Source organism: Globicephala melas, chromosome 9, assembly GCF_963455315.2.
Source record: "Globicephala melas chromosome 9, mGloMel1.2, whole genome shotgun sequence".
NCBI lineage: Eukaryota > Metazoa > Chordata > Mammalia > Artiodactyla > Delphinidae > Globicephala > Globicephala melas.
Genome location: NC_083322.1, coordinates 23,383,826 through 23,408,453, shown reverse-complemented (window position 1 = coordinate 23,408,453; position 24,628 = coordinate 23,383,826). Strand labels below are relative to the sequence as shown.

Genomic DNA, 24,628 nt, shown 5'->3' with positions numbered 1-24,628 from the left:
AGGGGAAGAAGGGAAAGGGGTGTGGTGAATCTGGGAGGGCGCAGGGTATTCCTTATTTGGTGGTCTTTTCGGGTATCCTGGGGGACCGTTTGTCCCGCCCCTCGAAAGGCAGGAAGGCTGGGCCGGGTGCAAAGTCCCCAGGTCAGTTCCTGGAACTGGGTGGTCCGGAATGTCTCCAGGGCAGTTTCTGGAACTGGGTGGTCCGGAGAATTTCGGTCTGATGCAACCTGTGAATCTGATTGTGTTCCCCTGCCTCGGGCCAGTTGGCCTTACAGGCTGGGGAGAATTCACTGCAGCAGGTGACTGTCTGCTACACCCCTCATCTTCATCATCCTCAACAGCCAATCACTAAGGACACCATCGGCCACACCCTGGGGCTGGGATTGCCATCACGGGGCTCCATCTACTTGCGGAAGTAAGATCTAAAGAAATGACAAGTAAGCCACAGTCGCATATGCTGTCAAGTGAGTAGACGTCAACCAGAAAGGGTCAGGGACCAAGGGAGGGACCACAATGCCCTGGGTTGGATGAGGTTCCCAGGGAGAAATGCTGGATAGCACGTGAGTGGAGAAGGACAGATTGGTGTGGACAAGGCACAGCAAAAAGAACACAGGTGGTGTGCTCAAGGGATTGTGACCAGCAGTTTATTATTCTTTTTCTATCACTTTGTATTTTGGGACCCTTTCACATACATCACCTCAGGAAATGACTCTGTTGTCCTTCACAAACGCAGCTCCCTGGACCAGATGGCCTTCTGTTCCAGTGAGTTCAGTGGAATTAAACGAACTCCTACTATGTGTAAATCATTGTTCAGTATTGCAGGGTACATAGAAAAGTGTAAAATATAGTCCCTGCCCTCAAGGACAGATAGGATTTTCCTTCCATCAAACGGCCAGGGAAGGAGATTCCGGGGTGACTCTGCAGCAGTGAAGTATTCGTCTGACAAAAGGCAGCAGGCTCTGGACAGCATGGACGAGCCTAAGGAAAACTGGATTTGCCATCTATCAAGATGCTCCATTTGGGGGTTGTCCAAAAGGTATTCTGGTGACTCTGCAGTTTCCTTCTCAGAATTGGTTACCAGGCTCAATCAGTCTGTGCCCTTCACGTTCTTCCCACTATATTACTTCATAAGCACAGAAGCCTGTCTGCAGCCAAACACCAGCTCAGAATCAAAAGCTAAAGTAACTGCAGATGTACCTATAACTCATCCATGTCTAGACCACTGAATAACACCCCAATCAATGAGCAGTCTCAGACTCTGCAATTAATCCTGGAAAGGACGAGACATCGGGACAAGAAAGAAAGAACCAAAATAAGACAATGCATGCATGCAACTTCTAAATCAGTCAACCTTGGGCAAAGGGAGGTCTGGAAATTTTCACTCTGCCTGAGAGAAACAAAGCAACCTCATCCTGGCCCTTTAAGCGCCAGTTAGGACTGAGTGAGAGAAAGCACAGTTGAGCAACATCTGAGACAACCTGAACTACAAACTTATCTTGGGCATCCTCAGTCTGATGATGTGGCTACTACCATGATGGAGCAGTCCATGGAGAAGTTTCAGGAACTTTCCAAGTTGAGTGGGCAGAGTTGCCACTTATATGACAGAATTGGCAGATGCCTGTCAGTCACTTCTCAAAAAGTGAGTGGGAGGAATATTAAGCAAAGAACTAGCTACGTGGATCAGCCAAAGGGCCTATGACTGATGATTCTGGGTGGCCAGCACTCACAGAGGCATATTTGACCTCCTGCTTCCTCAGATGACTGAAGATTAAATACATGGTGAGAAGGGGATCTCTGGAACCTTGAGGTTCTGCACTCTGAATTTTTAGCTGGAAAACCTCTTCTCAAGGCAAAAACATAGCAAAGGACATTTGGAAGTATTTCGAAGAACGAATTCACATGCACTAACTTTGTAACAGGAAGCTGCAGATCTCACTTCAAGACAGCTGAAGCAGAATCCTCGCTGCAGGTGAAGTCTAGAGCAAGGGACTGTACACCCTGGATCAAAGTAGTCTTCAAAACTACCAAGTCTCCCATCTACCCCCCTCCACACCCCACCCCCCCACCAAAAAAGCAAAGAAACAGCCAGGACACAATCTTAAGACTCTTTATTTAAAATAAGTATCTCTGGGCTTCCCTGGTGGCGCAGTGGTTGAGAGTCCGCCTGCCGATGCAGGGGACACGGTTTTGTGCCCCGGTCCGGGAAGATCCCTCATGCCGCGTGAGCGGCTGGGCCCGTGAGCCATGGCCACTGAGCCTGCGCGTCCGGAGCCTGTGCTCCGCAGCGGGAGAGGCCACAACAGTGAGAGGCCCGCGTACCGCAAAAAAAAAAAAAAAAAAAAGTATCTCTGAGTCAGGCTGCTGTATAACCAAGCAGGAAAATCTACTGAAACTTGAGTTTTGATCAATGGCCTTCAGTCTTGGATGTTAATGAAATGTTTGTTATTGTTGTTGCTTTTTAACCAAGCAGTCTGTAACTCCACTTTCACGTCTAATTCAGAAAACTCCATTTCATGAAACATCAGGCTCTGAAGTGAAGAAATGAGCATGATTCTCCTTGCATGAATACTCGCGAGGCAAGCGTTAAGAAGCTGCCCAGATAACCCATGGTGGTGTCCCAGCGGAGGACACTGTACAAGCAATCTGGTTGTTGAGTAAGTGGATGATTCATCTTATTACTTTTTTAAAGAACTGTGCAGTGTGTGTACTTTTAAACTGTATTGTAAATCACACATTAATTTGTTCCACATAGGAACGCCTACACTGAGAATCATTACACTTTTTCAGGTCAACATTCTTTAAACATTATTTTAGCTTGTTTTATGTTATTAACTAGTTAATTATTATTATTGCAAATGACCTTATATTCTCTTTCTTAAAGGTATGAAGTGAGTGGATACTGGCCAAATAATTTATACACATAGGTATTTGGCTATGTTTGTATCAATTAATATAAAAACCATAAAATATACCCATTTTAAAATCGTATCTTGTAAACCTTTAGAAATAAATGTTACATAAAAAATAATTTACTCCTGTGCCTACCTTCTTTATAGGTAAGAAGACAGACCAAATTTACATTTTCTTTGTCCTTTTTCTTTAAAAGTATATATTTATTTATTACATTGCCTGCAGAATTACATTTTCTCTTGTCTCTTTTCACTGACAAAACTGATAGGGGTTCTGGCACACTATCCAGCTCAGATATATTCTTGAGTAATAAAGTGAAGACAATATTGAACACGAATTCACCAAAACTGCCTCTGTGATTTAGTTCAATGCAAATCCTTTATGTGCGCAGATTATATAATCCAATTTGCTATTTTTCTTTTGCATCTTTAAGCTTTCTAAATAGTTTCAAAAGTAAACTATCAGACATAAGATAATTTTTTGCAAAATTATATTCACAAATAACCATATGCTGAAAGTTATATATTAAGGAGTGACTTTTTAAATGAAAATGATACTAGTATGTGGATTTTTAAATATGCATAAAAAATGGAGTTTTAATGGGCAAAAATTAGCAGCTTAAATAGTAATGGGATGAACAATAATTTTGAGGTTTAAGTTTTGTTTTCCTTGGGATTCTTATCATATAGTTGTATCTTAAATACAGATTTAAGAAATTCAGAAAACATGACATCATTATATGATAAAAGTATACGGAGAAATGCAAAATTGTCATTGTAAACGTTCAGCAATATATTTTTTTAAATTTAGTGATTCAAACATCATTTAATAAAATAAAATAAAGGTTAAAAAAAACAGAACAGAACTGTGCAGTAACGTTTCAAGCAGCTGAATGATGTTTTAAACACACTGGGCTGCTACACCTGCCAGAAGAAAAAGCTGGAGCTAAGAAAATCTGGCAAAGCTATCTGAAATGAACCCAATTTTTATCTATCCTAAATGTTCAGATTATTTTTAAATGTTAATTTATAGATATTTGTACACTACAGGAAAAAGTGTCTGGTGAGCAGACAGCTGGCCAAGGGAAAGCAGATCAGAGGCCAGGCAGGCTGTGGATCTTCTATTTACACCTTTAATAAAGTGTCTGACTCCCCCACAGAATACAGGCCATCCTAGGGCTGATGGGTTGCCGAGCTGCTGCCGGAACACTTCGAACTCCCCAAGTCGCACTGTCTCAAGGTAACTCTGGAGATACAGCCTCTGTCCTTTAGTTCTCTCCAAAAGGTTTCAGTATTTTCATGGTCTCTCTTTTACCCATCTTTAAACCAATTAAGGGCATTTCTGAGCATTCATTGGTTTCCCAAGATACTGCAATGAAATAGCCATATCCCTAGGTCAGCAATGGTTCTGAAGAAAGCATCACTTATTATGGCACCAGACTGGACTGGGGAATTAAGAGCTTTGTGCTGTATTTCCAACTCTTTCTCTGGCCATGCTCACTGCTCTCTCCACCACCGACCACCTCTCTTGAGTCCTCAGGAGGAGGTGCTGGAAGACAGGAAATGCAGGTTAGCACCACCCAGGCTAGTGTCTGTGGGCCACTGCCAACTGATTTCTAGTTAACTACCAACAGTTACCCACTCATTTGGCAAACGATTATCAGGTGTTGCTCCTGGCCAGGCCCCACGCCCTCAATTACTTTCCAAGTTTCTCCCACCCTCAAAGACTAGGTTGGAAATCATGTTTCTCTGCTCTTTCTTAATCGATTCCTGCAGTATGTAGGACTACATACCTGAATTAGAGTTAGGAATATCAAAAATGTTTATAAATAATAAAGGATTCCCATATATTAGAAAGGAGAGTCTGTTATTCAAAAAGCCACAAAATATCTCATTTAGAGAAGACACTTAACAAAATATACATCTTAAAAATTCAGCAGTCAAGAATGCTTTTTATAATTGTTTCCATTTGAGCAACAGAGAATTAACATGGATAAGAATTATAAACACAACTTCACACAAAATATGCAAGAAGCATCACGTTTTTCTGAGATTCCTCTTTGTGGTTATTTAACCACACACGAGGGAGGGACCAAAGTTCAGATGTGCCCCAAAGTGGCAGTGCACTCAAGGAGTTTCCTTCCCTCAGTAAATGACATGGGGGAGGCGGGGAGGCTTTACCAAGAAGCACACAATCCAGCTTCTTACCCAGTCTGCTACCATCATCAACTGTCAAACCATTTGCTCCTCTTTGCAAGAGGAGCTCCTTTAGAAGGTCCCAATAACTTCTGCTTATATTGTTCGACCAGCTGGTTGAAGCGAATTTCTGTCTTATTTCCCTTAGCTTTCTTCCTAGGTACCTACAAATGAAAGGCAAGGAAACGTAAGATAATCGGTTTCAAGCATTAAGTATTACCTTACCCTTAGGCCAGCCAAGGGAGAAAGTAGGTTCAGAAATCTTGTCCACCACAAGAGGGACTTCCAGGCAATGACCCCACAAGAATCATCCATTGGTAAGAAATCAGATCAGGAGTGCCTAAGAGAAGGGCCCCACTAAAGTACCGTGTTTCAAAGGCCTCTCCCCCTTCAATTCCCAAATGTTCACACGAATCTCCTCCAAGATGAGTCACAGCCCCAAGTCTGGATGGTCTTGCTTGTTGCCCTTTCCCGCACCAAGAATTACAGGGTTTCAAAGAGAGCTCTATAAGATAGTCTGATGGGTCAGAGGCTTTCCAGAGACACAGATTTCTTGAGTAGGATGAGAAGCTAATGCTCTTGTACCCTTTAAAGAAAGGAACTAGGCAAGGAAAAAAAGAAAATTTGACTTCAAATGATCAAGAATGTAGGACCACCACTTTCTATTAAGAACTAGGGCTACGGGCTTCCCTGGTGGCGCAGTGGTTGAGAGTCCGCCTGCCGATGCAGGGGACACGGGTTCGTGCCCCGGTCCGGGAGGATCCCACATGCCGTGGAGCGGCTGGGCCCGTGGGCCATGGCCACTAAGCCTGCGTGTCCGGAGCCTGTGCTCCGCAGCGGGAGAGGCCACAACAGTGAGAGGCCCGCATAGCGCAAAAAAAAAAAAAAAGAACTAGGGCTCCTTGGAAGCTAATGCCAGGGTTGACGAAGAAATAGATAAGTTGGGACATCCAGTTGTACTAGGAAGTAAGGACACTATCAAAGACAGGATCATGTCAGAAGGACTCAGGCAGGAGTCAACCTGAAGGGGCTTCTGCTGGCCTCAGATGGGACAAGAATAATGACTGCATCTGACTGAAACACATCAAGTACATAAAAACTCAGGCATTCACAATACTAAAAAAAATTGTACTTGTCATCTGAGGAGGTTGGTAGGGCAACAACTCATTACTCTGGAATCTGATAAAAGGAAAAGAACAAAATCAAGCATTTACCCTGCCTTTCCTACACAAATGATATTTCATGGGAACCAAACAGTTGACGAGGGAAGATTCTTTTTTTCTAGAATTCTTCTTAAAAAACACAAAAGCGTTGACAAAATTAGAAAATTACCATTCTGCAACTCGTATTGAAATACGGATCTAGATAGCAATCATCAGTGGGTGCTAAGACCCTTAGGTGGGAAGCTGATGGGGGACTTTACAAATGGAGGGATAAGGTAGACAATTCCTAAACTTACTGATGAATCACAGCATCACTAAAAAATGGGGCAACCAGACACTATGCACCTTACAGTGCAATGCAACAGAAAGCACACAGCACCACCTATGAAATACTCTCGCCAAGAAAACTGAACTTGAATCTAATCTAGCCTCTAGATCTAACAACCAGTTTGTAGGCAACATGGGGTGTTAGAGGAACAAGTTAAATGACAGCACAAGGAAGAAAGCAACTAAATTCAAAATGTAATACATTCTAAGGCTAAGGACCTGGCTTATCCAACAAATTAACTGCATGGAAAAAAGCAGGGTGGATGTAAGGAAGACTGGATATTATAGGGGGAAAAAAAAGATTTAAGAGATTTAAAAATGAAGTATAAGGAATTCCCTGGCGGTCCAGTGGTTAGGACTCTGCGCTTTCACTGCCGTGGCCCAGGTTCAATACCTGGTCAGGGAACTAAGATCCCACAAGCTGCAGGGCATGGCCAAAAAAAAATTACGAGTATAACATGGAACCTGATTCATACTAACCAACTTAAAAAATGTATTTTTGAGGTAACTGGGAACGTTTTAATATGGATTACATATTAGCTATTAAGAGCTTCTTATTAATATCATTAGATGTGATGATGGCATAATATGTGTTTGGGTATATGTGTGTTTAAGGCCTGATCAGCTCGAGATGAATTCTGAGATATTTTTCTGAGCAATATACCTCATTTCCACATGAGGCACATTTACAAGTGAAGTAGAATTCACTTTAATATATTCACAGGGTGGGGTGGGGTGGGGGGTAGGTAAAACAAGATAATTGTTGAAGCAGAGTAACCAATACATGGGGTTCGTTTTATTATTCTCCCCACTTTTAGGACCGTGTACCTCCACATCCTCTAAAAAGCTGCAATCTTGTACCTAAGTGCAATCTAGAAGCCCTTTCCTTTTTTTTTTGCAGTACATGGGCCCCTCACTGTTGTGGCCTCTCCCGTTGCGGAGCACAGGCTCCGGATGCGCAGGCTCAGCGGCCATGGATCACGGGCCCAGCCGCTCCGCGGCACGTGGGATCTTCCCGGACCGGGGCATGAACCCGTGTCCCCTGCATTGGCAGGTGGACTCTCAACCACTGCGCCACCAGGGAAGTCCTGAAGCCCCTTCCCTTTGCACAACTAATCACGGCACAAGCGGCTGCCGACCCCAGCAGAGCTGTGCCGTGCCAAAGCCTCGTGGCCTCCAGAACTTACCTGCTTGGAAGATAATTTCTGCTTCTCTTGCTTCCAGTGGTTTATCTGGGGGGTTGTCTTCTTGGGAGCGAGAGGCTTCATTTTGCCTTTGTCCCGTAACCTGAAACAATACGGTCAAGTGTCACCCTGAGTTCCTCCTCTAATTGGGACCCCTGAGATTTTTCTCAGCCCAAAAGATAAAATGCCTTTTCTTACTCTGGCTCTTTCTAAGCCCATGAGAAATCATGCTAAAAAGGGATACTGCAACAGAATGTCCTATGGCTCAACATCTGTATACTTCTCTTTTTGTTTTAGCTTAAAACCTCAAGGAAATCTCAAAAACCTTCATATACTTAACAAAAATTGTGTCAAGATCGACTTCTGTTGACAGCACTAATCTGTTGTCCCAAACAGAAACCTCAGGTAGACGGGCCTCAGCTGACAGAGAAGAGACCGCCATCAGGACAGGAGGAAGCTCTTCAGAAGAGAAAAATCATGAAAGCCCGCACTGGAAGGCTCCTCCGAGGCCCCCTCTGCCAGTCCTGTTCCGGCCTCCATTTGGTCCAAGAGTGACTCTGCTGGTGTAGAGATACTTCACGCGGGACTGGAGCACACTAAGCATCCCTTTCATCCAAACAAAGAGGAAAAAGGGCGAAGCAAGACAAACCCCCTGAGCCGCCATCCTGCCTCTCACCTAATTTTGGGGCCTCGGTGTGAGGGGAGCACCAGGACCTTTCTTCGCTTCTTCCCATCAGACAGCTCCACGTGCTCCACTTCGGCCTTGGTCTGGAACCCTGTCCACGAGACAGATCCTGCCTTCTCCTTCTGCTTCACGGGTGCCTTGCTTTGTTGAGGCATGTGGCTCTGAGCTGTTTTCTGTTGCTGTTTTTTCCCAAGCTCTGGTGGTTCTTGCTGGGGCTGCTCACCAGTTGCCGACATGGATTTCACTTTTTGCTGTATAAGACAAGGGAATGGCATTTAGTTACTGGGTGAGGTTTATTTGCTGGAAATATTCAGAAGAGGAATGAGCTGGTGAGAGAAGGGGAATTCTTCCCCCAAATAGTTCGAGACTATAGGAAAGTGAATGCAAGTAGTTCACAGGCCCTGAAATAGTAACAGATGGTTACTGGGTGGGGGACACAAAACAACCATTTCCCTTTCCACATGCAGAAATAGGGGAAAAGTACAGGTATGTCCAAAACGCAAAAGCCAGTAGAAAATAGGCCAGTAGCATGGGACAATTACCAAAGGTGTAACAAATGTATAATGGGAATGAGAAGAAAGAAGAGAAATATTTGAAGTAATAAGAGCTAAGGATTTCCAAACTTAAGGACAGACACTAAACCACAGATCCAGGCCAAAAACCAAACAGGATATTAAAAAAAAAAGAAAAAAGTACACCTAGGCATATCATATCAAACAGCAGAAAATCAAAGAGAAAACCTTGAAAGAAGCCAGAGGTAGGGAAAATACATTACCTACAGAGGAACAAAGTTAAGATTACATTGGATTAAAAAAAAAAGATTACATTGGATTTCCCTTCAGAAACCATATAAGCAAGAAGAGAATAGAAGGAAATATTTAAAGTTTGGGGGAAAAAAATCACCAACTTAGAATGCTTTACCCGTGTAATTATCCTTCAAAAGTGAAGGAAAAACAGAAACTTTCTCAGACAAACAAAAATTAAAGAAATCTGGGAATTCCCTGGCAGTCCACGGTTAGGACTCAGTGCTCTCACTGCCGGGGGCCCGGGTTCGAGCCCTCACTGGGGAACTAGGATCCCACAATACGCACAGTGAGGCCAAAAAAAAAAAACTTTAAAGAAATTTATCACTGGTAGACATGCCTTGCAAGAAATACTACATGAACGTATTAAGGGAAAAGAAATGACACGTCAGAAACTTGAATCCATATAGAGAAAGGAAAAACATTAGAGAAAAGATAACTGAAATGAAGATAAGGAAAAGATGCCATGAGAAGGAAGACAAAGTATGTTACAGATTGATTTTGCACTGAAGTGGGGGAAGAAAAAGAAGATTCATGTGAAATTAATGTAGTAATAACAATGTTATTTTGTCCTTTTCACCTCAGAAATCTAGACAGGCACACTGACACAACAAAGATCTATTATATGCCTCTTATGTGCCAGTCTCTAAGTGGTAAGGGTACAGATGGACAGAATGAAGTGTCTACCTTTTAGCACTCACAGTCCAGTGGAGAAAAGAGACATTCACAAAGTAAAAAACTAAAAAAAAGTTTAAGGAACTTCATGAAGTACAAGTAATAAAGTCTTATCTCTTGAGAGAGGTGGGGAAATGCTACTTGTGGAATATGAGTATGGAAACTGAGTAGAAGTATCCTTGAGTCAGGGGAGAGGAACACTTTTACACAGAGAGATCAGTATGTACATTAAGTGTAGGCAACAAATAAGGCCACCTGAATTTTTTTTAAGCCAGTAGCTACAGAATCACCTCTGACTTAGGCAGTAAATAATTCTATAACTACAATAATAAAGCTGCCTTGAATAATAACCAGAACTCAGGTTTTTCCAACCCAGGGCCATTGAATTAACCACTGATACTGCTCCTCTAAAAGTCATGCTCAGGGCTTCCCTGGCGGAGCAGTGGTTAAGAATCCACCTGCCAATGCAGGGGACACGGGTTCGAGCCCTGGTCTGGGAAGATCCCACATGCTGCGGACGAACTAAGCCCGTGCGCCACAATTACTGAGCCTGCACTCTAGAGCCCGCGAGCCACAACCACTGAGACCACATGCCACAACTACTGAAGCCCGCGCACCTAGAGCCTGTGCTCCACAACATAAGAAGCCACCACGATGAGAAGACCGCGCACTGCAAGAAAGAGTAGCCCCTGCCCGGCGCAACTAGAGAAAGCCCGTGTGCAGCAACGAAGACCCAACGCAGCAAAAATAAATAAATAAAAGTCATGCTCGTGATATACACCATAAAGACATCAAAGCTTGCAAATGTTTGGTATATACGCAAGTTAAGGTATAATATCAATGAGATCTGTAAGAGTTATGGTGTCAAGAATAACCTGGCCTTCTATGTCCTGCGGCAGGATGGGTAAGAGAGTGAGCAACGACTGTGTGCTGACTGTGTAGTATGCGAGACAACTTACACGCACTACCTCATTTAATCCTCATCAACCATGTAACATAGATGATGTTAATCCTATTTTTACAAACTAGAAACTGAAGCTGAGAGAGGTAATAACTTGCCAAGGAACTCAGAAAGGGGCAGAGCCTGAGTTTGAACATGAATATTCTTGTTCCCAAAGTCCCCGTTCTTTCCTCTATGCCACACTAGATTAAAAACAGTACTAAAACTGTCAGGCACCACACTTCTGGAGCCATCTAAGAAGAAAACAGAATTATGGAGGAGAGAGCTGAAATCTACAGGTAATGTAAAACTTAACCTTGGCTATTAATTTTGACACGTACCATCACCAAACACTGCAGTACAAGCACTGCTGATTGGTAATAACATCAGTCTGATTCTCCTCTCTCCTTCCTCCCCGTTCTGTGGAGCTATCACAAGCCAGGCCAGCAGAGGAGAGATGACCTGCAGAGTTCTAGGAAACTAAGAGTAAAGGGTAACAAAGAACCTAATGAGGAAGAGACCTACTTTAAGGGAGCAGAACCACAAACTGCACAAAACAGTTTAAATATGGCCCTAAAAAAAATAGTTTTAACTGAACTGTATACTTAAAAATAGTAAAGTTTATGTGTATACTACTACAATTTAAAAAACAAAGACAGGGGCTTCCCTGGTGGCGCAGTTGGTTGAGAATCTGCCTGCCAACGAAGGGGACACGGGTTCGAGCCCTGGTCTGGGAAGACCCACATGCCGCAGAGCATCTAGGCCTGTGAGCCACAACTACTGAGCCTGCGCGTCTGGAGCCTGTGCTCCGCAACAAGAGAGGCCGCAACAGTGAGAGGCCCGCGCACCGCGATGAAGAGTGGCCCCCACTCGCCACAACTAGAGAAAGCCCCAGCACAGAAACGAAGACCCAACACAGCCAAAAATAAATAAATAAAAATTAAAAACAAACAAACAAAAAAAAAACAAAGACAGAAAAAACATTTCAGTTCTGTACCAGGCTGCGCTGGATCCTCAGTTCCTTTATTTTAAGTTTCCTTCGATCTTCCAAAGAGAACTCCACTATTGGTCTCTGTGGCAGAAGGGGACAGAAAGTCATTCATTAGATTTCTTAATCTCTGCATGCAATGAGCTGAGATATCATCCCACCACTACCCTGTTTCTTACAAGTCAGAGGATGCTACTCACTTCACTCTACTTAAATGCAAGGGGCCAGTTCTGCAAGCAGTCTATCCAGTTTAGTGTTCCTTCTAATCATCTTATCACCTGAATCACTGATCACTCCTCCAACGCCTTGCCACTCTTACCCACCATACAAACGTCAGAGGGTTTTCCGCAAATGGCCCTCAGAGGAACATGTTCCCCCCCAAAGGATGAGGCTCACCTTCTGAGGCCCAAAGATTTCTGGATTGTTGTTGATGTGGCGTAGGGCTGCCAGGGCATGCTCGTGCTCCTGGAACTCTGCAAAGGCATAGCCCAAGGACTGACCGTTAATTTTCCCATGAGCTCCTTTAAGGCCTCGCATTACCCGACACTACGAGTAGAACAAGAAAAAGAATCAGTAATTAGAGGATAAAGATCCTTAACAGCTTCAACAAGAAACCAGGTTATTGGAACAGTTTTCATATATATCACCATCACAAGAGTTTTACTGGAATAGCACTTACGAATGTCTGTTTTATTAGAATACACCTACAGAGAGCACAAAATGAGTTAAACAGATATTCTCTTGCTTTCTAAGAGCTTACAGACATCAACACAGACCTACAAATAAGCATGTAAATAAAATAAACTTCCCAAGGAAAAATTATAATAGCTAACTGTTGACATGACAATACACACAAGCTGAGAGGTACGTGGTACTTGAGGTTGTATAAGTTAGCACTGAGGCTAAAAAGCCATCTGTGGATCTCCTCACTGAAGAAACCACTCAGAAAGGAAATTACTGAAGAAGGGAAGGATAAGGGCCTGATGGCTTTAGATAAGAAAGACAATTCAGGTATGGGGAAGATCCTACCCAACATATAGCCTCAGAAATACAGGAAGGAGCTTCAGCTGTCTTGGCTCAGAGCTCAGATCCTCTCTGGCACGATTTTTCCCTAAATCCTTAAGCTGTAATAGGCATCCTGGGGCACCGAGGAACAGTAGGATATTTGGGGAAAACTGACAGTTTACGTGCTTTTACTGCTGGAAGCTGTAGTTATCATGTAACAGAGAAGTCTAGGCATTGGGTACACATGGATGCTGCATTTGGTGTGTGTCCGGTATCTACTCTGTGCCTAGAACTGCGCCATGTACTGTAGGATAATCAAGAAAAGCATAAAATGAGGCTCCTATCCTCAAGAGGCTTACTATCTTACTGAGACACGATGTTTACACATACGAAAGAATTAAAAATTCAATATAATGCAAATATTGTAAAACACACATACATTTCTCTAAATGATGGCAGGTGTTAAATGTGCAGACTCTTACTAAGCATTGTGGATGTTAATGAGAAATTACACAACTCACCCTTATGCCAGTAACAGTTGAACAGTTACCAAGTTTTACCAAGAGTGGTGTCGGCTACGTGCTGACATGTTCACATCCTCTCCTGGAATTCCCTGAATACCAATACCTTACATTTTGAAGAGGATTTCCAGGAGTAGGAAAATAGTTTATGGTGATGAATCAGAGCAAAGCAGATTCATAATATTGGCTAGGTTACTTATTCAATAAACACTAATCAAGAGATGGCTATGTGCCAGGTATTATGCCAAGAACTGGGAACAATGAGATAACGCCCGCTCTCTAAGGGCTCAGCCTGGTGGGGAGGAATGACTGGCAGACCATCACAGGACATGTAGTAGTCAGTACTATGACACAGGTACACAGGGGTGTTGTGGGAGCAGAGGAGAGGTCTCTATGCACACAGAGCCTAACCAAGTCTTGGTGTGAATCCAGAGTCTGTCTAACACAACTGCTGAAGACCCGGGTGGCTCTCTATGCTCACCACAGGGCACTGAGGACTCTTACTACAGGGTAAGAGCCTACATGGTAGTGAAATGCCCTTCTAAAGAGCAAAGCACACAGATTATTTTCTCAGCAAGAAAATTAACCTTACAGCACCTGGTATAATGCTGAGAACACAGCAGGTGTTCAATAAATGCTTGCTAAATTAATTCATGAGGGCAGAGACTTCCTCACATTCTGCTGCAATTTGGTCAGATGTGAAAGGTAGTTCTTAGAAGAGGTAAAAAAAAAAAATTTCAACCCCATAAAACCACAAAAATCACCAAACTCAGCCTTGTCTGCTGTGTCCAAAAGAAAATCTGTCAATCTGCCAGCACCACAGCCTGAACGAAATACTCGATCTGACCCAGGATGAGTACCTGAGTTCTGAGTGGGCAGGGCCAACTCTCACCTCCTTGATGCGCACCCCCTTCTCCCCTCTAGTGGCATTCAGCAGCAGCTTTCTGAGCTGTTTGTCATCCACGGCCTTGGGGAGATTGTGCAGGCACAGCCTGGTCCGGGAGACAAAGATATTCTGGTCCTTGAGTTTCTGATGCTTCAGCAGCTCAAACTGAAAGAACAATAAATTGTTAACAATACAATCCACCCTTTAAAAATACAGGCTCATAATTCTCCAACAGGAAAGAATCATGATGCCTATCCAATAACCACACATCTAGAAAAAAGGAGGGAAACCACCCACCCTGCAGCCTTATGATACTCAGCACAGGAAAAGAAAGGGTCAGGGAAGCAAGATGATGGTGGAGAGGTGATAAGATCATGGGCTCTGGAGTCAGACTGAATTAGAAATCCATCTCTAACTGGAGAAGCTACATAAAATTGTTTAAGCCTCAATAATTTCACCTACAGAGTAGAACTGTAGATCAAAATATAAGACCAATCTTTCAGTACTGATGTGAGGCTGCAATGAGGTAATACACATAAAATCCCAAGCTCAAACCCGGCCCAGAGCAAATAAAAAATAATACTGTAGTTAACATCTATGCCAAGCCCTTATCTACCCATCAACTCAAACTAATTACTTAGTCCTTCCAAAAGGAAATGGAATTTATTTAAGAATTCTTGATAGAATGTTGTCTCGTCTCAACTCTGCCACCTTGAGGCAAAGAAACGTCTCAACTCTCCCACCTTGAGGCAAAGAAACGTCTCAACTCTGCCACCTTGAGGCAAAGAAACGTCAATGGCCATAGAAACAAACTGCGTCTAGAGCCTCAACTATGCTACACAAAGCACTGGTCCCAGGGCAACCTGTCTCTAAAGTGAAAGGATGACATTCTTCCCCTGATTTGTTTGTTAAAATTAGCTCAGTAGAAGAAAGTTTGAAATTAAATTTTTTCTTTTATCAAGTCTCATTCCTGCTGCTTCTTGTTTGGTAAAGGTACTAACAAATCACAAAATAAACAAATACCCTGGAAATGAATATTAAAAGGGCTATTTGAAGGGGTTATCATGCTTAAATTGAACAGTCTAATTTTTCTCCTAGGAAAAACTGTGCCTGCTGTGACTTACAATGTGTATAATCTAGTGAGCTTTTTGCTAGAAAAATTCACTCTAAGGGAGAATTAAATGTGTCACTATCACATTGTGATCAGAAAAGGGCATACAATGCCCCCCAAATAACCATGATTTCCAGATGTTCACTACCAAAAAAAGTTGAGAACACTAGTCTAGAAACTGTACAGAGAAAAGACATGCTGCCTCTTGCTGTCACTAATTCTCATCTCTGTCCGTCATCTTCTGCACTTTCAGGTTCCATAGTTAATTCTGTTAATGATCATGCATCTTTATCATTCTAGGCTGGCTTAGCTTTTTGAAAGTAAGCTATACGGGCAAAAGTAAAAATTGCCGAACAAATATTACTGAGCAGCAAAGGAACTCAATAGCATCAGTTATCAGTGGAAATCCCATAACATAGAGTCTTCCTACTGGAGACACCACCCTCCCCCCATCAAAACAGACATCTTAACTCTCCCTTCCAAGACCCATATCTACACCTCCTTCCCTACTAACTCTAGCCACCCTGACCTTCCTTTCTTATGTTATTCTGCATTTATACTGACACCTAATTATATACAGCCCGAGCCTCTAGGGATCTACTCCATGATCCAGAAGCAAACTATGTGGCAAACGTTTACTGCTGAGCATTAGGAAAATAAAGAATAAGACCCAGTTCCTATAATGGCATATAATGCTGACATGATATTATGTATAATGCTGGCTTAGTTGCTGTTTCACCTGTGTGCTTGTTTTCTAACAACAGTGTAAGCAGCACCTGTGACCGATACTTGCTTGGCTCTTTGATGAGCATCTCTAGCATTCAATTATTATTATTTATGGATTTTATTAAGTCATGCAGAACATGAAGACTGGTGCCTAATCTACTCACTCGTTCTCTTTTGGCCATATCAGCAGCACTCACACCCTCTGCAGCCTTCGTCCCAGCACGAATCACTGCAGAAAGAGGGAAAAAGGCCAAGACATCAGCAAGGGAATTTTCACTGAGCAATGAGAGGAATGTGATTTGAATGATGCAAGCTCTCTGTACAGGGCCCAGAGGACTATGCTGGCCAGGACATAGTGGCATCTGGGTAGGTCCAGAAATAGGCTACAGGGCTAAGTTCTTGTCTATGAGCTGCTCTCAAGGACTAAAACTCTGAACATTTTGTGATTTTGTTCCTCTCCTTCCTTTCCCTCAAAGAGTTTCATGTACATGCCCAAAGTCAGATGGAAAGGCCTAGAGGAAATTCTGGAAATAAGTACATTTTAGGCATCTAGAATGCAAAAATGCTCTACCTATAACCTGTCCTTGGAACTTCAATGCGCATGTATTTGGGAGCCATTACTAAGCAGTGAGATAAGCCAACCTAGAAAACAGCTACATCGTAACACAGGGCCTAGTCTCAAAGGCTAATGGTCTCCCATTTGCTAGTCCAGGCTGTGCAGCTGTGCAGCAGGTGGGAATATTGTGTGACCTAGAGGAAAGGATTCTCTTTTGTCTTAATTAAAGCTAATTCCTGATTATCTTTCTCACATTAAGGGAAAGGTACTCAGTGCATATTGAAAACCCATGAGTAATCCAAAAGAGTAATTTTCGTCATAATTTTCAACTTCTTCAGAAAACCTATCAGGAATGATGACAAAAGGCAAAGGTAATTTGAGTTTTTCCTCCCTCTTTGCCCTGCTAATCCTCTGACGAAAAGGTCTAAAGGCAAGCAGGCAGAAAGGAGAACGGGACTCCTTAATCCATGAACTGGGTGAAGCCTTCCTAACAGAAAGCCACATCTACTAAAGTGGATTAACAATATATCACTATTAAAGAGGACATAGGGTTTTTAATTTGAAACATGCCCCAAACATACTATTGCCAGGTCACTGTCACAGCAAGGGGCCAGCTACTCAGAAGCCTGGTTCCCATCTCCCTGCCACCACTCACAGCCTTCTCGGGCCAGATAGAGGTTCCGGGTCCCAGTCGGCTTCTTCACCTTCTTTGTCCGGAGCTTTGCAGCCTCATCACGGGTCACTGCCAAGTCAACCTTAAGCTGCCGGCCATCCAGTTTAAGCCCACCACTCTGTAACAGATTGCAACCTCTCTTAAAATTCATGACGAGTAGAAACTAAGCACCTGACAAGGAACACCAAGGAAAGGGAAACAGCAAACTCCAATTATACTGTGGAACCCAACCCCCAGGATGTTTTAGCCCAGCTGGTTGCAAGTAGATCACTGAGCCTAACAGTATCTAGCACAGCTGTGCAAAGGCCACATGTTCGTTTGTTTTAAGGGAGCTGATTAGTCCCAAAGTAGGCCCAAATTGAGGAAAATGATCTGTAAACTGGCAAATTTTTAGTATTCTAAAGAAAGCTAATGAAATGGTAGTATTAACTCTACTCAGGAGAATTTAAGAGACAATGGCAATACAGAGTAACTTATCTCAAAACAATTTATACTTGGTTATAGAAATCACAGAAAAATTCTCAATCACCCACACTTTCTCTCTCAAACATTTACTCCACTTCACAGATGGCCTTAATCCCTTCTTGTCCCAGTGTTTCATGTCATCAGCCTAGGATAGAGACTGACATACAGAGAGTGAACCGTAAATAGATTATTATACCTGTTTCCTCACCTGTAAAGTAAGAATGATTGTACTTACCTTATACACACCTACAGGGCTGATGTGACGATTAAGTGATGCATGTAAAGCTCAGTGCCTAACACACACTACATGCTCAACAAGTGTTCGCTTTATTATTATTATACCACTGACAATAATAATAATAAGGCTTTGTGCCAACAACAGACGTTGCCCCTGGGAGCCACTACTGCCTAAGTTACAGAGTAAAGGAAATGTCTTCCTTACCTCGGTCTCTGGAGAAGCAGCTTCAAGGCATTTCTGAGCCGCTTCTTGAGTCATGAACTGGGCAAATGCACAACCTGCACAGAGAGAAAAAACTAAGTAGATCCCAAACACCCATGGCCCACCAGGAACCCAAAGACAACAATACAAATGGTGGCAGCCTGACACAAAGTGGAGGGGTAGCAGCATCCTTTCGTTTAGTACTATGAGACTTAACTAAGAAGCACTGTGTCAGGCACTGGAGGTTCAAAGACAGGTAAGATAGCACACTTGCTCACAATGAACTTTTATTATTACTTCCTTCATCTTTTCTAAGGCTTCTTAGAAACTTTAGTCTCACCATTCCACTCCTTAATAAGAAATATCCACAAGAAATCTAGAGAAATTCCAGCCTAACATTTAATTCAGTATCACTCTCTGTGTGCCTATCAGAGGACTAAAAAAATGAGGCAGCAACCACTTAACCCTGAAATTAAATTACAGATCTCACTGTCATCACAGTCACTGGGAGGCATTATATAAGGACAGATCTAGCTCTTAGAGTAAAAGTCCCTGGCCTCTACCCCATGAATACAGTTGTGAACCAGAAAGCCGTGAGCTCAACTCTTTTTTGTTTTGTTTTGTTTTCATGGATTCAACTCGACTCATGCTGTAGAATTTCCACACTTTTCACTGGTTAGAGGCAGGGCCAATCAACCCATCCTAATTTTCTGCTCTTGATAAAAAGCAGCTTATGTAAGAAAAAAATGTTCACCTTACAGTAAACACACACAAAAAAGAATTAAGTTCCATAATATTTTGTTAGTATTCCTTTAAACTTTAATTATTCCCTCATATATGAAAATAATGCCATATTTCCTGGAGCTACTGGAGCACTGATCTTTTGCCCCTCTAAGAATGAATGGCAGCAGACTAACTGAAAGGACACCTGTGGCAGGCCAACCCAAGGGTCGCCATCTAGTGAGGTCTTCCCTGCTTCCTCCAGGCAGAGCCAAGTGCCCCCCACCAACCCCCGCCGGTCCTCCACTCTCATCTCTATTACAGCACTGGTCAGGTGGCATCTTCCCCAAAAGACCTGAAGGTCTCTGGAAGAGGGGCCATGTTTCTTGGCTATTTCTACATTTGTAGCACCTACCATAATGTTCAGCATTAGTAGATACTCAATAGGAAGAAACAAGTAATAAAGAAAGAAATATGGGGGGGAAAATGTTTCTAACAGGCAGATTAGCCTGTTTGTCCAATATGAAGAAAATAGGATGAGTTCTTCTCTCTGAATGGGTAAGAATTTTACCATTGGAATTTCCAGGGTAACTACTGGGTTAAATCCTACCACCTTCCTAAAAGTCTTCAGACAATACTTAGCCCTTCCAGGCAGTGAAACAGCATGCTGACAGGAATGAGGTATAGGAGGAGGTTGTGTGAGGAGGCAGAAAAAGTGCCAGAAAATTTTAATATGAGCTCAGGAAAGACAATGCATTATGAAAAAAAAATAATGGAAACTATGCCTATTAAGACCATTAACTCTCAGCTAACATTAACAGACCAAGAAAGAGACTGAGCAAGTCAACTACAGACTCCGTTCTGAAAATGTCAACCCAATACACTACTGCACCCAGAAAGAGACAAAAGAGATCATCAAAGTCAAGCAATATCCTACAGTACTTGTAACATTTTATGCAATCCTAGTTGCCCATTTTCAGAAAAATATACTAGAAATGGAGAAGGTCCAAGAAGCACAATTGAATATCAGAGCTGAACGCACGTTAACTGATTAGTTGAACCCACTCGTGTTACAGATAAGAAACTGAAGCCCACAGTGGTTAAATGATTGCCAAAAATCACCCAGCCAGTCTATGGTTTAGCTGGGATTAGATCCCTCATCTCCAGGAAGCAGTTCAGTTTTCTTTCCATTATACTACCTCATTTACATCTTTCATAGCTGAGTAAAAACCAAAAATGATCAAGTTTCATCAAACTGGAAAATAAGAAGGTTCAGAATGGAGGCAATTAATCCATAGGTAGGCTCCAGAGAGCCCCAAAACACTCAGAAATGGCATTTTTCTGAGGACAGGGTTCAGAGATTTTGCTAGATCTCAAAGGAATCAAGAACCAGAATGAATTAAGAATTCACTGCTTTAGTAGAACGACTGCAGTTGATAAAATCAAAGATTATGAACGGGTTGAAAAGGTGCTTACCTAACAACAGTATATTAGAATGAGGAGCGGTCAACCTTTAAGCTCAAAAGAAATAGCTTTGGGGGGGAAAAAAAAAAAACTAAGGCAGCACTCCTGCTACATAGTTTTCCTTCTGACTGTTGCCACTGCAACAAAGTTTCTGTCAGCTTCCATCTCTAACAAAAGCAACTGAAAAATATCCCAGCAATTTCAAGCAATGTGGAATGATTAATACCCATGAGATGCTATCACATCTGAAATTCAAAGAACAACAAATGAAATTCATTACCCTAAAGTAAATAAGCAAGAGCTTAAAAAGCTGAGACAAAATTATGGCCAGCAGCACCATTACAGATGCTGAGCTTGACAACATGGAAGACAACCTCAGAATGTCCTTGGTGCTTCTATGGATCACAGAAACCTGGATAATGGTGGACCCCTCAGGGTGGCACACGCTATGCTCTCATGTAACCTAGTCAGTGCCCATGGCAGTGGTCTCAACCCTTTTGGGCCTGACCAGCTGACAGCAAATACCTTTAGAATGCTCTGTGTCTGGATGCAAGACAATGCGGACGTATTTAAGATCTCCAAACTGCTGGAGGAGCTCTCCAAGGTCTTCTTCCTCTGAGTCGAAGGACAGGTTTCTATGGAGGACAATCAGGTCACAAGAAAGGTCAATTACAAAAGTGAGATCCTACGTTCCAGTACAAGGTGAGTAAGTTAGACATCAACTGGAGTGGTTCTCTTGCTCATAACCACCCTTCCCAGGGACAGCACCAGGGGGTGGCTCCCACTAGCCAGGCCTCCAGTGTATGACTCTGCCTATAGGCTGTAACCGACTGACCTTCCTGTTAATCAAATTCTCCTTCCCAGGAATATAAAACGTGAACAGACATATACAAAGACCAGAAGTTTTGGATACAGATTCACTTCAAAACAGCAGTGTCCCACTTGAGGGAAGCTTATGGGGAGCTGAAAATGTTCTGTATCTTGATCAGAGTGATGGTTACACGGATATACATATATCCATGTATAAAGGTATATGTATATAGATGGTTATATACATGAAAAATGTCACTGATTGTACACTTACATTAAACACACTTTACAGAATACATGTTATACCTTAACGAGGGACAGAAAAAAGGATGGGCGTCTTCAGAAAAAAGACCACATAGCCTTCTGCAGCCAGGGTCCCAGAACCACCCAGATTTTCATCCCCTTCTTGAGGTCTGCTCTTTGACAACTTTTATTCCGTGAGCCACCCTAATGTTCATCCAACATAGCAGCCTTTTCACTTAAACTGGCCAAACTTAGTTTCCCTTACTACAACCAAAAGACTCACAGACAGCTAATGAAAAGTCAAATGTCTCTCAATGTCTCCTCTGTACTCCTATGAAATCCAGGTTTCAGTTAAAATTTTACAGAAGTCAGAAAATCCTTCAAAATAATAACTCAAAACCAAACATGGTAAAGTTTACTAGCTAAGCGCAAAAAAAAAAACCCTACTATTTCTCTCGATGGGATTAGAAAATGTTGGAAGGAGATTTTGTTCTACTAAATTTCAACACAGTGTAAAGATTCCTCTTTTCCCAGCTATGCACAGCCTTTCAGGGGTAAGAAAAACAGTCCCAAATAAATATCTACAATTTTACTTCTCTTATGCTAGTTAACAACCCCATAAACAGCTCTATCTTATGGAATAACCAAGATAAAAGAGATGTTCTGGAATAAGACATATCCTAGCTACATTATTTCTTCTAATTTGCCTCATCGTGGACATAGTTTTCTCTCTTCCATCCTTTACTTTCCTAAGTTCTTTTTTAATTAAAAGATGTATAAGGAATGGTATCCTTGGTATTGAGGTCACAGGCTTCTAAGTGTGACATTCCTTCTTTCCTGTTACACAGAATCCTCTACAAATACAAAATTATATGGAAATTACAAATAACACATTCAAAAAAACATGGAAAGACATGCTATAAAGAAAGAAAATGGGACATATATACACTAATACGTATAAAATGGATAACTAATAAGAACCTGCTATATAAAAAAAATAAATTAAAAAATTAAAAAAAAGAAAGAAAGAAAGAAAATGGGCTACAGCACAGCATGTATAGGCTAAAATCATCTTTGTAAATATTTATGATGTTATGAACATGCGTGTGGGTGTTCCCCAAGCAGTGATAAGGTTAACTTTTTGCTTATTCATTTCCTATATTTCCCACAATAAACATAAATTACTTGTATAATGAAAACAATCTTAAAAGACTATACAAGAGAATAAAATAGACATCTTTAAAATAAGACCCAAATGGCCCTAGCACAATGGTACTTAAGAAAGGATGAGAAGGCATGCTTGAGGTATGCCGAAGATATCCCAACCTCCTGAAAACACCAACCTACTGCAGTCAGTAGGACTAAAACAGCAATGGCAACATGATACAACACCTATCTCCCTCCCTCAGTTTTCCAGGAAACAGATGGGATGCCTCACTATACTCTGGACATGACTGTAGAAGATTAAGTTAAGCATGAAGAGAGAATTCGTTTGGGATAACTGGTATCACCCCTCCCCAGCACTCATCCTAAAACAAAGGCCAGAAGCAAGATGGTTCTAATAGTTGAAAAACTGATTTGTTCCAAATGATCCCACCCCAATTACAAAGAATGAAATCTAAATGAGGACAAGCTATAAAGACCCCTGCTATTTATCTTCTGTGTATAGTTCTGATTCTCCTACACATTTCTCATTGTGTGCTATGTTCCTAGGCAGATGTGCTAATGGTCTTCGATACATCTAACTTTTTGGCCTAGCTAACAGAATTAGTGCAAAAAGAAGACGAACGAAGAAAGGAAAGAAGGGAGGGAGGAAGAAGGGAAGAAAAGAAACCTATGAAGGCAACACAAACAGCAGTTCTCAAGATAGAAAGTCATACCTGATAAAGACAGTTTTCCCTTCATTCACATCAGAGGGTAATTTCCTCTTCTTCTTCTTCTTTTTCGAGACTTGTGTATCCAAAGTAAAAAGAAAAACAACAAACTGAAAAAGACTAGTACAAGCCTTACAACAAAGGCTTTTAAATATATAAAGATCTTACATAAATTAAGAACTCCAATTAAAAATGAACAAAGGATATGCAACTAAAATATATGAAGATGCTCAAATGCACTCATAATTAAAGAAAAACACAGCACAAGAAATGAGATACTATTTATCACCAACAGATTGGCAAACAACAAAAAAGACAGATGAAATCCATTGTGGTAAGGGTGTGGGGAAAAAGAGAGATTCCCATATACTGTTGTGACAGTGTAAACTTTCTGGAAATACAAAATGTAAACATTTGAGGAGAAAAAATATATATCTACATTCGCATACACAAATATACATTATATTCTATGTAAGTGCATATACATTCATGTTTTTGCTTATAAAAGCATTAACTACCCTTAGATACACAAGAAACACTGGTTGTCCCTGGGGAGGGGCCCTAAGTGGCTGCGGATTTGGGTTTAAGGGAGACTCATTGATTTTAAGAATAGACATAGACTCATTGATTTTAAGAATAGACATTTTAAGAATAGACATAGACATAGAATAGACAATGCCCTGGTGGCGCAGTGGTTGCGAGTCCGCCTGCCAATGCAGGGGACACGGTTTCGTGCCCCGGTCCGGGAAGATCCCACATGCCGCGGAGCGGCTGGGCCCGTGAGCCATGGCCGCTGAGCCTGCGCGTCCGGAGCCTGTGCTCCGCAACAAGAGAGGCCACAACAGCGAGAGGCCCGCGTACCGCAAAAAAAAAAAAAGAATAGACATATATGCTTATATATACACGGAAAATTTCTGGAAGGATACAAAAGAAATAACAGAGATTACTTTGGGGGACTATTGGGAGGACTGGTGAGGAACTTTTGAAGATCTTACATAAATTAAGATCTTACATAAATTTCTATATTATACCCTTCTGCACTATTTATATTTTTTGTACTGTATTCTTAATTAATTTTCTCTCATTATTATCCATCAGTCTTATAATTTTTTCAAGTGAAAGAATGGTAAGAGATAGCTGAATCTGGTTGTAGAATGCAAGGTCTCTCAGTTCCTTCAGAATAAAAGCTTCTTTGCTTCTAAGGTGTCTACTATTCTCTCCTCACAGAAAAGGCTTATTTCCTCAGATTTCTCATATGGTCAAAT

The 24,628-nt window shown here is 41.9% G+C and overlaps 1 protein-coding gene across 1 annotated transcript in view; it reads right to left on the bottom strand.

Moving 5' to 3' along the window:
- Positions 1-4,020: 4,020 nt before the first annotated feature.
- Positions 4,021-24,628, bottom strand: part of RBM28 (RNA binding motif protein 28) — a 30,653-nt gene continuing 10,045 nt past the window's right edge. The window contains exons 9-20 of the mRNA XM_030853702.2: positions 23,370-23,439; positions 20,962-21,071; positions 18,256-18,329; positions 17,331-17,466; positions 16,284-16,348; positions 14,289-14,447; positions 12,267-12,416; positions 11,880-11,954; positions 8,456-8,715; positions 7,783-7,882; positions 5,118-5,269; positions 4,021-4,458 (exon numbers count right to left, since the gene is read on the bottom strand). Of these exons, the coding sequence (XP_030709562.1) occupies positions 5,135-5,269; positions 7,783-7,882; positions 8,456-8,715; positions 11,880-11,954; positions 12,267-12,416; positions 14,289-14,447; positions 16,284-16,348; positions 17,331-17,466; positions 18,256-18,329; positions 20,962-21,071; positions 23,370-23,439 (1,334 nt within the window). The 3' untranslated portion in view covers positions 4,021-4,458; positions 5,118-5,134. The remainder of the gene's footprint in view (positions 4,459-5,117; positions 5,270-7,782; positions 7,883-8,455; positions 8,716-11,879; positions 11,955-12,266; positions 12,417-14,288; positions 14,448-16,283; positions 16,349-17,330; positions 17,467-18,255; positions 18,330-20,961; positions 21,072-23,369; positions 23,440-24,628) is intronic.